Source organism: Eurosta solidaginis, chromosome 4, assembly GCF_040869045.1.
Source record: "Eurosta solidaginis isolate ZX-2024a chromosome 4, ASM4086904v1, whole genome shotgun sequence".
Taxonomy (NCBI): Eukaryota; Metazoa; Arthropoda; class Insecta; order Diptera; family Tephritidae; genus Eurosta; species Eurosta solidaginis.
This window is the reverse complement of record NC_090322.1, coordinates 269653384-269671032: the sequence shown is the minus strand read 5'-3', so window position 1 is coordinate 269671032 and position 17649 is coordinate 269653384. Positions and strand designations below refer to the sequence as shown.

The window sequence follows — 17649 nt, the reverse complement described above, 5'->3', positions numbered from 1 at the left end:
GCAGTGCGAAGTTAAAGCTGTTTTTTTGTCCGCAAAATTGTTCCTTAATTTTATGTTAGATTTGTGTGCGGATATCCTTGTCTTGAGTTTTGTTTTTGTAGTACCCACATATACTTTGTCGCATATGTGGGACCTGTCACCATTGCAAGAAATCTTGTATACAATATCCGATTTTTCTTGTGTTGAGATTTTATCTTCTTTTAGATTTCTGAAAATTTTCCGTAGTGTGTTGTCATAGGTGAAAGCTAACCGCACGTTTTCTTTGTCATACATGTTCGAATATCGTATTCTTTCTGATAATCTCGGGACATATGTTGCAGACTTGTATATCTTGACGTTTTTAGCTTCTTTATTAATGCTATCCCTGGGTCGGGAATAATAATCGCGAATTATTTTCTTGGTTAGCTCTGTGGGAAAGTTGTTGTTTTCCAAGATCTTTTTAATAACTATAATATTTTTCTCATGGCAAATATTGTCGCTGATGTACAAAACTCGTCTGACAAAATTATTAGCAGTGTTCAAAATAAGTATTTTTTCATGTTGTGAGTAGAAATTTATGAGCCTCCCCGAGGCTGTTGATTTTTGGTACCAATCTATGGTTAAGAAATTATTCCTTCTGATGACCAATGTATCCAAGAAAGGTAGTTTTCCGTCTTTTTCTATTTCCAATGTGAATTTGATGGATCTGTGATATCCATTGAGTGTATTCAACATTATGTTCGTATCTTCCGTTCTTATTATAGCGAATAAGTGGTCCACATACTTTGTTAGTAATCGTGGTTTGTTCACCGATTCAGTCTCAAATCTGGTTAACAGTTCTTCCATCACGATATCCGCTATTACAGGTGAAGCTGGTGATCCCAGTGGCATTCCTGACCGTTGCTCGTATATTTTATCCTTGTACTTAAAATATCGCTTTTCCTTGCTACAGAACTTAACAGCGATCAAGAAAAGCTCTTTTGCCTTGGACGTGTGTTCTTTTATCTGGTCCCATTTGGAATCTATTATATCAAGGGCCAAATATACTGGGATACTGGGAAATAAGGAAGCAACATCGAAAGACACTAAACACTCATCATCATACACATAAGTATCCTTAATCCTATTCTTGAAGTCTATCGCGTCTTTTACATTATACTTGGATACCCGCGTTAGATTTTTTAAAATTTGGGCAACGAATTTACACATACTGTAGGACGGAGAATTGACAGACGAACAAATAGGTCTAAGCGGAATGTCTGCCTTGTGGATTTTGGGCAGCCCATAAATTCGGGGCGGGTTTGCTGTTTTACAATTAAGACGAAATTTTTCTTTTAGGTCGATGGACTTGTTGTTGTACATTTTTTCTACTATTTCATTATTTTTTTGTTGTAGCCTACTGGTGGGGTCGCGCTTTAACACTCTGTATGTGGAAATATCATTCACGATCGTCTGCATCTTTTTGTCATATTCTAACTTATCCATCACTACTGTGACGTTTCCCTTTTCTGCGTTGAGGATTAATAGTTGTTCATTGTTCCGTAAAACTTGTTTGGTAGAGCGCATGGTGTCCTTTGTAAATCTATCTCTAACCGAAGTTGTCGTCATGTTTAAGTGATTTTGCAGAAGTGCCGTCAGGTTGTTTCTTTCAATTTCTTGTTTGTCTTTTTCTTTAATTGTCTGCATGTAATTTTCTCCGTCAGCTATTATTTTAAACAGTGGAATTTTACTCACTTCTGTTGGCAGCGCATGTTTAGGTCCTAGAGAAAGGAGCCATTGAATGTTTGTAGGTATTTTTGTGTTGGTCGTGTTTGCAATCCATTCCGGTATCACCCTAATATTCAATAGTTGTTCTTGTTTTCGTTTAAGATCCTCATATTTGTTAACTTGTGACGTTTTCATGTTCGTTTTGAGTTTGTTCGTCAACAGTTCTTCGCTTTTGAAGAATGCCGTGGAGTCGTGTGTGTTGATGAATTGTGCATTGTACAGGTCTACAAGTAGGATATGTAGCAGCACGCACATACACAGCCACGCTCACCTGATAAAATGCTTGTTCTTGTTCGTTTTTTTTTGTGGATGCTATTTGGCACTGTTGTACTTCTTAGGACCAAAAAAAGTTTAGTAGCTGCTATCGAAAACTGCTTAAAATTTTTTTTTCTTATATTACAAAGAAATATACTTATTTACTTTCAAACGAGCTCTTAATTACATCTCTCTTTAATAACCATATATTTTGGACAATTTTAATTAACAAATTGTGATACTTTATTACCGGGGACGATTGCTAAAACACGACCAAAACCGTCGGGGGAGGTATTAATAGACGCGTTTTGGCCCCGCTTCCAATAATTCGAATACTTTTCTCTTCGGACTATTGACAACAGGACAAAATGCGTCTATTCATTTTTCTTTCCGCTTTTTTTGACGGGTTATTGCAGTCGACCTCGGTTTCAAACTGTATTTCGCGGAGAACTTTTGAACGGGTAGAAAAACTTAACTTACGTGTTTGTATTCTTAATACTGAAATAACTACGCGTCCTCAGATACCCCAATTGAAGACTTTTTTATAATATTCTGAAGGACCCATATGGGTGCACTTAAAATTTCCTACTAAATTCGTTCAAAAAAATGTACCATCACAGCAACCCATATCTGATATTCCGATCCCTTTTTTGCTTCCCTGTGTCGCTTTCGACGAAGCAACCCCGGTAATTTTGACACTTCGTTCAGTGTCAAAACTCATGTTCCACGCAGGTTCCACTGGGTTCCACGCTAGTTTGACACTGACCGAAGTGTCAAACTGCCGTGTGTTAGAAAGGGAAAAATTGTGTTATTTCTGTCCTTAATCTATTTACCTTATTTCCTTTTTGACGTAGAAGTTCGTGCTTTATTGCTTTGATAATATTTAGAAGTTTCCACTTGATCTTTTCTATGTATGTATTCACGATGTTTGAAAGTTTTGTTGGTATTTTTCTGTTGCTGATGTTGTTGTTGATAATGTAAGTAATGTTATTGCTCGCATTGCTGATAAATATGAATAACACCGAAATTTATCAGCAATGCGACCAAAAACATTACTTACATTATCAACAACAACATCAGCAACAGCAAAATACCAACAAAACTTTCAAACATCGTGATACATACATAGAAAAGATCAATTGGAAACTTCTAAATATTATCATAGCAATAAAGCACGAACTTCTGCGTCAAAAAGGAAATAAGGTAAATAGATTAAGGACAGAAATAACACAATAAATCAACCATGGCGGAAAGATATAAGGTGGCAGCATGGTGACATACCTACAAACAAATAAAAATTCCATGTACTTTGTTTTTGTAAATTCGATGGACAAATGTCAAAATCGTACTGCGCCGGAAGTTGATGTATCAAACCAAATAAAAAAGTTTATAATCAGCTGTCCCATGCTGCCACCTTGTATCGTTCCACCATGACATCAACACACACGACTCCACGGCATTCTTCAAAAGCGAAGAACTGTTGACGAACAAACTCAAAACGAACATGAAAACGTCACAAGTTAACAAATATGAGGATCTTAAACGAAAATAAGAACAACTATTGAATATTAGGGTGATACCGGAATGGATTGCAAACACGACCAACACAAAAATAGCTACAAACATTCAATGGCTCCTTTCTCTAGGACCTAAACATGCGCTGCCAACAGAAGTGAGTAAAATTCCACTGTTTAAAATAATAGCTGACGGAGAAAATTACATACAGACAATTAAAGAAAAAGACAAACAAGAAATTGAAAGAAACAACCTGACGGCACTTCTGCAAAATCACTTAAACATGACGACAACTTCGGTTAGAGATAGATTTACAAAGGACACCCTGCGCTCTACCAAACAATTTTTAAGGAACAATGAACAACTATTAATCCTCAACGCAGATAAGGGAAACGTCACAGTAGTGATGGATAAGTTAGAATATGACAAAAAGATGCAGACGATCGTGAATGATATTTCCACATACAGAGTGTTAAAGCGCGATCCCACCAGTAGGCTACAACAAAAAAATAATGAAATAGTAGAAAAAATGTACAACAACAAATCCATCTAAAAAAAAAATTCCGTCTTAATTGTAAAACAGCAAACCCGCCCCGAATTTATGGGCTGCCCAAAATCCACAAGGCAGATATTCCGCTTAGACATATTTGTTCGTCTGTCAATTCTCCGTCCTACAGTATGGGTAAATTCGTTGTCCAAATTTTAAAAAATCTAACGCGGGTATCCAAGTATAATGTAAAAGACCCGATAGACTTCAATAATAGGATTAAGGATACTTATGTGTATGATGATGAGTGTTTAGTGTTCGATGTTGCTTCCTTATTTCCCAGTATCCCAGTAGATTTGGCCCTTGATATAATAGATTCCAAATGGGACCAGATAAAAGAACACACGTCCATGGCAAAAGAGTTTTTCTTGACCGCTGTTAAGTTCCGTATCAAGGAAAACCGATATTTTAAATACAAGGATAAAATATACGAGCAACGGCCAGGAATGCCAATGGGATCACTAGCTTCACCTGTAATAGCGGATATCGTGATGGAAGAACTGTTAACCAGATTTGAGACTGAATCGGTGAACAAACCACGATTACTAACAAAGTATGTGGACGACTTATTCGCTATAATAAGAACGGAAGATACGAACATAATGTTGAATACACTCAATGGATATCACAGCTCCATCAAATTCACATTGGAAATAGAAAAAGACGGAAAACTACCTTTCTTGAATACATTGATCATAAGAAGGAATAATTTCTTAACCATAGATTGGTACCATTTTGAACACTGCTAATAATTTTGTCAGACGAGTTTTGTCCATCAGCGACAATATTTACCATGAGAAAAATATTATAGTTATTAAAAAGGTCTTGGAAAACAACAACTTTCCCACAGAGCTAACCAAGAAAATAATTCGAGATTATTATTCCCGACCCAGTGATAGCGTTAATAAAGAAGCTAAAAACGTCAAGATATACAAGTCTGCAACATATGTCCCGAGATTATCAGAAAGAATAAGATATTCGAACATGTATGACAAAGAAATCGTGCGGTTAGCTTTCACCTATGACAACACACTACGGAAAATGTTCAGTAATCTAAAAGATAAAATCTCAACACAAGAAAAATCGGATATTGTATACAAGATTCCTTGCAATGGTGACGGGTCCCACATATGCGAGAAAGTATATGTGGGTACTACAAAAACAAAACTTAAGACAAGGATATTCGCACACAAATCTAACATAAAATTAAGGAACAATTTTGCGGACAACAAAACAGCTTTAACTTCGCACTGCCAAGATACAGGACATTACCCGGACTTTGACAATGTCGCTATTTTATAAAAGGAGAGAAATTATAATAAACGTTTCATGTTAGAAATGCTACACATAGTGGACACCCCTAATGATAAGAGGATGAATTTTAAAACGGACATCGCGAATTGTTCACATGTCTACCGCAACCTAATCAGGAACAACAAACATTTTTTACCCACCCACACAAATATAAAGGCTTCGTCTTCGTTTTGAATGTAATTGTAATGCTGAGATGACCACGCATTTATGTATTCTCCGTCTATTACTTTGTTGTTTTGAAAGTTTTTTGTTTACAATTACGGTTCTTTCATTTGTTTATACTCTCTGTTTAGATTATAAATCGCTGTTTTATTTTATAATTGTTTTGTTAAATGTTAGTCTTGCAAGTGCAGCTTAAGATGTAAGTTGTGTTGATATGATATATGTTAATTAATGTTTTTAGGTGCATATGTTTGTTATAAATACGTATTGTTTTTTGCAGTCCTGATGATGACTTCAGACTGAGGTCGAAATATTGACATTAAATTAAATTAAAACCAAATAAAAGCGTTTTATTTAATCCGGCCTTGAGCTCAACAATAACAACGGTATATACTAACGGCCAAAAAAGGAAAAAAATTATGAAAAATCTTTTATATAAAAGTGGGCGTGGTCCTTAACCGATATCGTTAATTTTTGTTCAAAGAATTCCTTATAGTAAACGCAACCTCTCTGCAGAATTTTGTTATGATAGGTTTAACGATTTTTGATTTATGATTAATAATACTTGTAAAATTGATTTTATCACAAGTGGCGGTGCCACAAAAAAATTTTCAAATTTTTGTCAAGAGTCTCAATATCAGTCCACACGTCAAATTTCAACATTCTAGGTGTATTATTTACTAAATAATCAGGTTTTTTGTGTTTTCAAAGATGTTATATATATAAAAAGTGGGCGTGGTTATCATCCGATTTCGCTCATTTTCAATACCTGGGTCCAGATAAGCTCGTGTACCAAATTTGGTGAAGATATCTCAATATTTACTCAAGTCATCGTGTTAACGGACAGACAGACGGACGGACAGGCAGACGGACGGACGGACGGACGGGCGGACGGACATGGCTCAATAAAATTTTATTCGATACTGATGATTTTGATATATGGAAGTCTATATCTATCTCGATTCCTTTATACCTGTACAACCAACCGTTACCCAATCAAAGTTAATATACTCTGTGTGCTAAGCACTCTGAGTATAATAATTAAAAAATCGATCGATATACCAACAATATTAGCCGTGTTTTTTAACACGCGTATATCCGTTTACGCTTAAACTTTATATTGACTGCTAGTCGACAAACTATAAATACACCTCTGAAATTGCTGCGCATAAATTTTGTCCTACTAAATTTCAATACGCATTATACTCAGATGTAACTGAAGTATGTGTCTTTGTTTCACCCTCTACACTAATTCTATGTATTCTATGTGTGTCCACAATTCATCGCAACTGATTCAGCTATATGTTATACCCTATGGCCATCAGAGCGTTGCGTCTCCGCTTTTCGGTACACCCTGTTGCTGTAGCTAGTTGTTTAACCACAGCCGCTAGATGGGTCTCCTAAGCATTATCTAAGCGAAGATAGGCGTTTTTTAATACGCGCAAACGAAACGTATACGCGCGTGTTAAAAAACACGGCTATTGTTAATGGGCGTTTTCAACAAATACAGCTGTTGAGTGATAGCTTTCTGAACGCACAGTTGAGTGGTTTTGATCCACTCAATGGCTAGGATTTTATGTCAAATTACTGAGCATATATTTTTTTCACTCAACCGTGTTTTTTGGGCTGTCTGGCAGTTCTTTGACATTTCCAAGTGTTGATTATGAATACAGGTTTTCCTCATAATAGTATAGTAAAGTGTGAAATATAATTGAAGAAGTCCTTTTCCATCAAATTTAAGAATAATTTCGTTTGGCAAGTTTAAGCTGCCTAATACTTGTAGCGTGTTCCAAAAGAGAGTTGCCCCATTAATCTGCGCTGGATGGGATGATATATGGGAGTCAAAGTAATGATTGAATTATTATAATATATGCAGAATGCATATTATGCAGAAAGGATTCCAAGTAGCTAGAAATATAGTGAGATAAATTAAAATTAAAAAAATTAATTAGTAGTTCCCAGGAAAGGTCAAAGAAGAGGGTCACGGTCCCGACATTATAAATTTAAATTGTGTTGAATGAATTTTCATAGCAAACACTATAAAATTTACCCACTTAGCTCACTAAAACCATCTCCATATCGATATTTGAAATTGCATCTATAGATACTGCGATCAAAGAAAAATCCCTTTCTGATTTATTTTCATTTTAAAATGATACATTCGCGACATCTTAGCGTTTGGGTCGCGAAATGATTAGTTTTTTAGTGTATATTGAGCAATAACTGGTATTGTATACAAATGAAATACATCATATTGTGAAAGAAAATCAGTAGGCCGATAAAACAACAAACATTGTTAAGAAAATTTGCCAATGTTACGGTCGGGACATTTATAAAAAGAAATAAATTAAACGACTTAACGTTGCTTATTAAAATTTTGGTATTGTAATATTTAGATGTTGTGTGCACGTATGCAAAGAATTAAAAATAAATAAATAAATGTAAGGGGCGATAACCTCTGAAGAGATTTTAGGCCAAGCTTCTCTTCCAATTTGCTTCGTGCTTCATTTTAATTTTTCTTACAACTTGCGTTTTCACTGGCACTGGAGGTACACTCGTTCTTGCCAAACACTGCCAAGGGGCGACCCCTTTAGAAAAATTTTCTTCTAATTGAAAATACTTGTTTCTAAAATTTTGATGTTGCTTTGCCCGGGACGTGAAACCCAGGATCTGCGGTGTGGTAGGCGGAGCACCATCACAACACGGCGGCCGCCTATGCAAAGAATTAAACTAGCGAAAATTCTAGTTCCCATGTTATTTAACTTTTTTCCCCTTTCCTGTTACGGTCACGACGCCATATCTCTTAAAGTTTAGATTTTTTACTGTGAGTCGTACATATTTCCGAAGATTCTTAGATTTGTTTCAACATAGGAAAAAAGTATGTTGAAGTCATCGCAGCTAAGTTGTTTGTAAAAGAAGGGCAACTTGATAAAAAATCTTTGCAGCCACTTTAACGATTTTTCAAATTAAGTATCTTGTTAACAATTGCAAAAAAATTTTTAATTATAATGAGTAGCCTTACTTGAACGCATGTAAACGTTTTTGGATAGTGCAAGATGGAAAATGTTTATTAGCTCAGAGGGATCTGATTTGGTAGAAACTCCTATATAGTACTTTCAATTGCAGCAAAGTATTTTAGCAGTAGCCCGTGTAACTGGCACGCATATCTTTTAACCCTTATACGTACAACTTAACCGAAGCGCTAGATTTCCAACTAATAGCAAAGATGGGCCTCGAGTCAGCTCAGCAAACGTTAGGGAGCTAGTGAGACATTACCTTTAGTAAGGTTACGAGATTGTTCTAGACGAACAGGATGGCTGGAGTACTGCCAAAAATATTGGATTCATCAATTTAAAAAGGATTTATGTATCAAGGCACGAGCCCGGTCTTATTCGAAACTATATCAACACGAAATAACACCTCATTTGTCTCATCAAGCAAAGTCTTTGAACACTACTGAATAACCATACATATTTCCTTGGACTAATTTGCAGTTTACATTAATAATCTCGTTTTTGTTTTCTTTACAGGAAGGCTTTGGTCGCCTCATCACATCGGGTAAGATTATGCGCAAATTACCGCAAGAGTTCGCATTTCCATTGGGATTAGGAAGCAAAAAACTGCAACCCCAATCAACCGATGGCAGCGAAGGTAGAAATAATCAAAATAATAACAACAGCACGCGAAGCAATAAAAATTCATCGACGGGTTATTTGAATGAGGTCGATTCGGAAAACGCTGGCGGGGGGGGAGGTGGCGGTAGTAATGGCACTCATAGCGATGAAAATATGGGCCCGCGTGCACCTTGCCAAGACTTAGATACAATTAATCTTTAAGCTAATGTGTATGTATGTGTATTTATAGTCTATAAAAAGTGAGTAAAAAAAGATAGAAATTAATTATTGAAATATAGCAATATTTTTAATCAAAGACCAGCCACCCAACTAGTAAACCAAAAACAAAATTAAGAATTTAATTAATTTAAAATCAAAAAATAAATATGTAAGCTCTTTGAAATTTAGAAATTAAAGTTTGCAATTAAATTTAGTAATCATAACTATTCATCGGCTCATATTTATATTAAATACCCTCTATCAGCAGAAACCCAGTTTATCAAAAGAGCAAAAACCCGTTTTGGCAGCTACATATATTATAAATTGAGAATAACGCGAAGTACCCCAATGGATGATAAAAAATCCCGTTGTGCTTTCAAATCAGTTTTTCATTCTAAACTCAGCTTAGTTTGTTGATAGAGGTTATTGCAAGCAAAACAAAATATTAGTTCTTTGGATGAAGCGTTTATGTCGAACCATGTTTTGGGAATGAAGCCTTGCAATAGTGGGCAAAGTGCTAGAGTTCCATATCGAAGGCCATACTGTTGGTTCTCAGGGCACGTATTATCAAAAACGTTAACTGCTGAAGGACCTAGCGCAGTAGAAATATTTTTTGACGCTGATAATATTGATATTCGGAATTTATAATATATCGAGATCATTTTACCATTTAAAACTCATTTTCGTTAAAATTGCTGATGGAGAGTATTGAATAAAAGCCGACATACTACTTTTTAACAGCAAACTACTACATATATGAAACTACTATTAAACTTAATCAAATAAGTTTACGTAAAAGCGAAAACAAATGTCATTTGAAATTATGTAAAAGAAGAAGCATAATCGTGTGGACAGGAATGTAGTTTACGAAACCTACTACCGAAATCGACTTAATTTTAATACCGTGTGGACATAGTATAAGGCGATTTATAGGAAATTTTCTACAAAGCTACTAACTCCATCCAACAAAGTGTTACAGTAGAGCCACGTTGAAATTTTTTTGATGATGCTTAATGAATTGAATTGCTCTCGTTTTTAAAGAACCTTCTCTTGTTCCTCCGTGCAGATCCCGCTTTTTATCCTCTGGGTATGTTTTCTACAAAGTTACTGATTTCCTGCCACTCTTGTACCCATTATTGTTTGTAACATTTTTGATAATGATTTGGGCGGCTCTTTTACCGAATCGTTGAAAGGCAGGAATTTGTTAAGCGTCGAGATCTTATACTGATTAGCTACGGATTTTTTAAACTCATCAGCTAAGTAAAACACAAATAAGATTGGAGCAATTGTCGGTTCTGGCTCCATTGCGAGTATTTGAAGAATGTTTGTTTTGGAACTAATAGTAAAAACTTAAAAAAATAGGATTTTCGGCAAACTTACCATATAACATGGCGGAACCGTACAAGGTGACAGCATGGTGACATATCTACAAACATAAATAAAAGTTCCATGTACTTTGTTTTTTGTAAATTCGATGGACTATTGTCAAAATCGTACTGCGCCGGAAGTTGATGTAACAAATCAAATAAAAAAATTACAAATCAGCTGTCCCGTGCTGCCACCTTGTATAGTTCCGCCATGCTATATAACAATCAAAAAAGAAAATCGAATCATAGTCAGTGTGAATTCATATATGTGGCGAATGTTTAAAAAAAAAACGTTCACAACAGTTAACAGCCTCGGCCCCCTGTTCCATCGCTGTTCGATTACTTAAATCATTTGCCAATAGTGTTTTTCAAACATTTTTGGAAACGACTGGTATATTACCTTATTTACATATTTTAAAATGTTTGCTTAACTGGATGCTCATATTTTATCTAATAACTAGTTTTTGAACTTAAAATCAATATGTAGTCTGATTTTCTCTATAGGCAATTAAAAGAAAAGCTGATTTGAAATACAAATGGGTGATTCATGGCGCTTCAATTTAATAACGGCGAGCAAAAAACAAACCTTTCTTCCATTCTCTGGCCATTCGCTACAGCCATTCTCCCTGTCAGCTATTATTTCGTCGGTACCATGGTCGGTACAATGCCAAAGTCACGAATGTTCCATTTTTATTTTAACGAAATATTATATATTCAAATTTTGCAAAGTCAAAACAACAAATGTGCATTTTTTTTTAATTAAAAAATCATTTTTCAATTAACATTGCTTAGTAATTTACAAAAGTAAACCTTCCAATAGTGGTTGAAAAATACAAAATTAAATCTCTATTAATTAAATCTCTATTTTTAACAATGTCGTACGCGTTTTTCTCAAAACATCAAATATGCACATTCGTGACTTGGCATTGGACCGACCATTTGACAGGTAGGTATGGCAATGGAGGAATAGAAAGATTTTTCACTTGTATGAATTCACAATGGTCATAGCATTATTACCGAGGCATTGTTATGTAACTCGATTAGAAAACAACTTTTTTCGGATTTAAAAAAAACGTATGTGATTTGACAGTTTCGAATCGCATTTCAGTTCTAATCGAGTTACAGAATAAGGCCCCGGTGCCCGCAAGTAGCCGGGGACCGTAAGTAGCCTGCATATGTCGTCCTGTACGACACCAAATACTGGCCCAGTTTGTTGGCTGACATTAAAAACATTGTGAATGATGACAAAGTGTGATCTCTTCTGCATAAACGTCAAAATTCCAAAGTGATTGGATCACCTGATTCGTATTTGACTATCGCTGTCTCATTCTATATCTCTTTCTATCACCCGCTGAAGATAGGCGCCGCTATATTGAACAGCCTGTCAAAACGCTGAAAAGTAGCCATATTGAACAGCCTGTCAGGCAGTTGACAGATAAGAGATCACACTTTGTCATCATTCACAATGATTAAAAAAAAGTGATTGTGCTAAGCTTCAACAAATCGATCTTAATATTGCAATGAAGCCATTACACAAATGCGATTATCGAAATGTATAGCTGAGTTCCAATGAACGCTGATCTAGGGCTCGTGTTACGATTTATAATCAGTGTGTAAAAACCATTTTCACTCAAACGATAAATATGCAACTGTCGAACTATTTCTAAAAATTATAACTTATAGCTATGACTCAAACGAGTATTATTTGTCGCTAGTGCACATATGTCATTAACTCGATCCACCATTTCAGAACTATTGCGATATAAATATGAGTTTCAATCACGGATCGTAAAACCTAATACGGGCCCAGATTCCGATAAAAATGTAACACGCGAATGCAACAGCGTTGTGATCCTGTATTGGGCAAACTGGTGTAGTATTTTTACACAAAACGTCAAAACGTATACCGCTATGCATTTGCTACGTCATGGCAAATACGCATCTCAAAACTTCATAGTTTATATTTACTAAATTGCAAAGCAATGATAGCATTTCAATATTTATTTTATTTTATAATATTATTATATTTATTTTATTTTATAAATATTGAAATGCTATCATTGCTTTGCAATTTAGTAAATATAAACTATGAAGTTTTGAGATGCGTATTTGCCATTATTTTATAATGGAGTATTAGTCGCGGTCAGAGGGATTCTAGGGGTTGTGTAGCGCAATATATAGCTTCTCCAACCCAATTGTCAACCTCACCTTCGAGCGGCGAATCCCGTTCCACTAACGGACGAGGCTCTGGCGACCCCAAGCTCCTCATGGAACTTGGGGGTGGGGAGGGAGGGATGGCCTGAAGGTTCAATGTGGCCATATAAATCGTTCCCGAGATGGTCGGGCTAGCACCTTAATGGTGCTGTGTTACCGGAGCGTATCGGATCTGTATCCGACAAAGGACTATCACATCGATAACACTCCCCAAAGCCTTCGGGGAGTAACCTAATCGCTACAACAACAACAACAACAACAGTCGCGGTCAGAAAAAGTAGTGAGTTGAATTTCATTCCAATTTATTATTTTTTAAATGAAAGCTATTGCAAAAAAATCTAGGCTGACGGATAGACCGATGAATGATGAACAATGCTAACATAAACTTTTTTTTTCGGTTGACTTAAGTAGAATATCAAAAAAAAAAAAAAATCGCTAGGCGCTACCACCGAGCAAGTACATACATTCTTCATTTGCGTAGCTGCAACAAGATATTAAAAATATATGAACCATAACAAAATTGGCAATTTTTTTGCACAACGTTCCTGACAATCAAAATTTGCTGCTTTTCAACACCCCTGCCTGGATGTATTTTGCAAAAAGCTTTACATGGTATGAACAAACATCTGTTATGCGAGAGATGACTTCCTTAGCTGCGCTATTCGCCAAGGGCATGGTTCCATCTAGGCTTGCCACCAAATACCTCCCCACTTTCGATTCAGTTACGTATGTTTTAACCCTTTCATTTACTAAATCGTTTCATTCAATAAATTATTTGCCATTATTCCTTTTTGTAGCAGTGATTCGCTCCATCAAATGGGTGTAGTCTATCACAATTTGTCATCGATATCCTCTAACGGGAGTGCAGTTTCCAACAGAGTTGGGCCAAAAAACGTGGGTGTTAGAGGCGTTGGGTCCACATTGCAATTGAAAAGACTTGAGGCCCAATTAGGTGCAGGACATATATTGCGTGGATTCTAGATAAGTAAGAAGTTAACCTATTACAGTATCCACATAGAAGGCGTGCTTAAATGGGAAGTATTCTTTCCTCTACTGTGAGTTTCGCACATCGTGGTTCCGGGCACATTTATCGGCATAAGGCTTTTCCAATTGTTTAGAAATGAGGCTGAGGGCCCTTTTGTGCTCTTGTTGTTTAAGCGACTGAATTCTTTTTTGCCGGATCTCCAAGTTTCTTGAAATTTAAAAAAAAATTGATTGTTTAATACTAGGATTCTCGCCTCGTTGTGAAGATGATAGTCAGCCGTCGTAGGAGGGCATCCCGTGGCAGTTCTCAACGCCATGTTTTAACAGTCCTGCCGCTTCCTTCACACTATTTCTCTTAGTTCACCGACAGAATCGGCGACTCGTAGTACACACGTAGCTGGCCAATTGCTTTCTATGTAGCTGTTAGCGTTTCTCCGTCTTTGTCCTAATTGCTGACATCAAGGGGCTTGAAGATTTTGTTAGGGATTTAAACTGTAGGAGCAATTGCGGGTGCATTCTCATTTAAATGCAGGTAATGCCACCAACGTGGATGTCCATAATATTTCCTACATTTGAAACAAGCATGTCATAAATAAAGTCGCATATGGCTTGTTTACCTATGGAAGGGCCAGAACCTCCCTGAGTTAACTTCTTGTTTAATTCTTCTTGCCTTGAATGTTGCGTTTCTAAATTGGAGGGATGATTTCCGACACTTCAAATAACTTACGGTACCTTTTGAGACTAGGGGGAAGGGTAGACTCTTCCTAGTCTTGCAGTAAATCGGAGTAATTGACCGTATCAAAAGCTTTGACAAGTCAAGCGCCACGAGTAGTGTTCTATGGTAGACTTCTGGTTCAATCAAAGAGGATAAATTATAATAAGAGACGTCACTCGTTACTCGCAGCCATTTGCTCGATGTTTTCTAAGAGGTAGTCGCTGTTTTTTTTTTTTTTTGGGCGAGATATGCATAAAATGTTTTCAATACATTTTCGTGGGGTATTTGCGTTTATTTTTCCGACTGTATTTAATTAATTGATTAATTCTCTTTCCAAAAATCACAGTTGCATCGTATGGAAAAATGCGAGACAATTCAAAAATGTCCCTTAGAAAACATTCGTCATCAATTTTTTGGTTTCCAGCGAGTTACTCGTCACGCGTAGCAGGCTGGTGGCTCTTATTATATTTATCCTCTTTAATATGGCAAGGTAAGTCGTAATGTATACAAACAATTAAGGGTCTGCCAAAGGTGACATAGTCATAACGCCATAGCCATAACCATATTTTATCTTATCCATATCAATTGGCATCAGTTATTGGTGCCTTATCATAAAAATCGTGAAATTTTCATAGAAAAGAAGAAAACACAAAAAATTACAAACATATACCACAAAAAATAAGTCTCTTAGTCAAAACGTATCCAAAACAATAAATAAAATCTACAAAAGTTAATAAACTCTTCAACTCAAATATTTTTAGGATATGGATATGGCGAAAAGCCAAAAACCAATTGGTTGGCTATGGTATGGTTATGGCTAGGGCGTTACGGTATGACACCATTGACCAATTACATTCCTCGTGTTCCAATGAAACATGAACCAGATACGGATAGAGATTTAGCATGCAAATGCAACAACAATGTGAACCATACGGATATGGATACATCAAGTTTCAACGGCCGTTTAGACCTCAACAAATTTCTGCTTACATCAAAAATTTTTAAATGAATTTACCTTAAAATTCTTATACCATAATTTTTCCCAAGCGTTTGGGCGCAAAATATATTTCACGTTTAAAAAATTAAGTCTTACCCGTGGTTTTACGTGTCCAAGTTTCCAACCTAAAGGACATCATTATGGTCTCATAACTTGTTTTTCAAGAAGAGTTTGCAGTCAAGATTATAAGGATGCTAAAGATCAATAACGTGTGGATGATATTGAAAATTTTTTATTAGGTGGCGAGTTTGGAAAATTAATTAGGTTAAAATAAATGTAATTTCGGCAGAATTTTGCACACTTGCAATAAAATATTTCGGGCGTTTTTTTTTTTCAATCCGATTTTCTACCAACATCCCTGCAGATAGTATTGATATTGATAAATAAGATGGCTACGAATGTCTTCCATAACTGAAGACAATCTTATGGTCCAATGCCTGGGATAGATTTTATACGCAAACGAGAGTGACAGGATGGAACATCCGTAACGATGGAAACACCCACATGTGTATTTCCAAAATAATCAATTTGTACCAAATACGCAATGGACTCAAGATTTTGTTATTATTGATGTGCTAACTACTACCAGATTACTACGTTGACATTATATAACTAGGTTGTTGATTATTTAATTGCTACCAATAATTTTTACATGAACGAAAAAGTGTGCATCTATTTAAGTACTAATATTTACAAAGCAAATGTGACGTGAAAGTATGTAATAATAAATAGCTTTAAACTTTAGAAAGTAGCTTTAATGCGAACTATAAAATATGTATGTTTATGCAATAAATTCTTTATACATATATAAATAAGAACGTGTAGTATGTTAAAACTAGGTAAAGTATATTGGTGCGATTTTCAATCATCCCTTGTAAATCATATTTTGGAGACGTCAGAAAGAAAAATGGCACTGACGATGGCTCAGCATCGAAACGAAATTTGAAAAAAAAAGGCAAAATGGTTCCAATATACATCAACTTTCCACCCTGCAGGAAAATCAATAGAACAAAACAAGCAACATTTATTGCTTTACATTTTTAGCGGAAAAAATTGAACAAAATTAACACAAAAAAAAAAATAAATTATTCAAAAAAGACAATTAAAATAGCGACCTTTTCACGAGCTAACAACAAGCATATCTGTGGAATTTTGACAAAACAACTTATCTCAAGATAGGAAATATTTTAGATATTAATTGCATGTAATTTTGTCAATTGGTATGCATATTTTGGTCTTACTGGTTTATTTATATGATGTTTAGTTAGAAAGTTACAGTATCCGAAAAATCAACTTAACTCATTTTTTTTCTAAACTGCGTCGGTGAAAACAACTTTTCTCAGTTAAGTCGAAAAATTCGAAAAACTTCAAATAATTGTAATCATTGTAGTTTTTCTATAACAACTTATTTCGATTTAAGGCGGCCATGAAAATAAAAATCATATTTCACAAAGCACCCTTTTTCCAAATAAATTGTTATGTCAAATTACAATTAATTTTTTTGGCAACTTATATTGAAATAGTTTGTTTTGTGAAATTAGTATCGGGGTAATTTTGAAAAAACAAGACATCTTATTTTGAAATACGTGCTTTTGTAAAAGTGAAAAGAGTGTTCAATATATTTTTTATCTATAAATAAGTGCTTTTGCCAAATGCTGTATTGAAAAAATTTCAAAAATAAGTGATTTCGGTTACAATAAAACCATTAAAACTAAATATGCAAAGGGGACGCCAGATGGCAGATATGGCTAGGAAATTGTCTAAAAATACAAATCTAGTTAATTTATCAGAAACAAAGTGTGTCAAAGCCATATTTTGCTTGATGATGGATTAGTGTTAGAGCCTAAATTCATATAACGTGCAACAAAAAAATACGAAAAACAGTGAAAGTGATACAGAAAGTCCAGAATCTTGTGACAATGAAGATATTTTTTATGACACAGATTTTCTTTACTCGGATTATATACCATCTACTCTGTCGAATTTGAGTTCTACTTCGG

General features: G+C 35.4%; 1 protein-coding gene across 12 annotated transcripts in view; it reads left to right on the top strand.

Moving 5' to 3' along the window:
* ATP8B (ATPase phospholipid transporting 8B) overlaps positions 1 to 16467 on the top strand; it is a 232451-nt gene extending 215984 nt beyond the window's left edge. For all 12 annotated transcript variants that reach the window (XM_067786114.1, XM_067786115.1, XM_067786117.1 and 9 more), the window contains one exon: positions 9070 to 16467. In XM_067786114.1, the coding sequence (XP_067642215.1) occupies positions 9070 to 9375 (306 nt within the window). In that variant the 3' untranslated portion in view covers positions 9376 to 16467. The remainder of the gene's footprint in view (positions 1 to 9069) is intronic.
* Positions 16468 to 17649: the final 1182 nt, after the last annotated feature.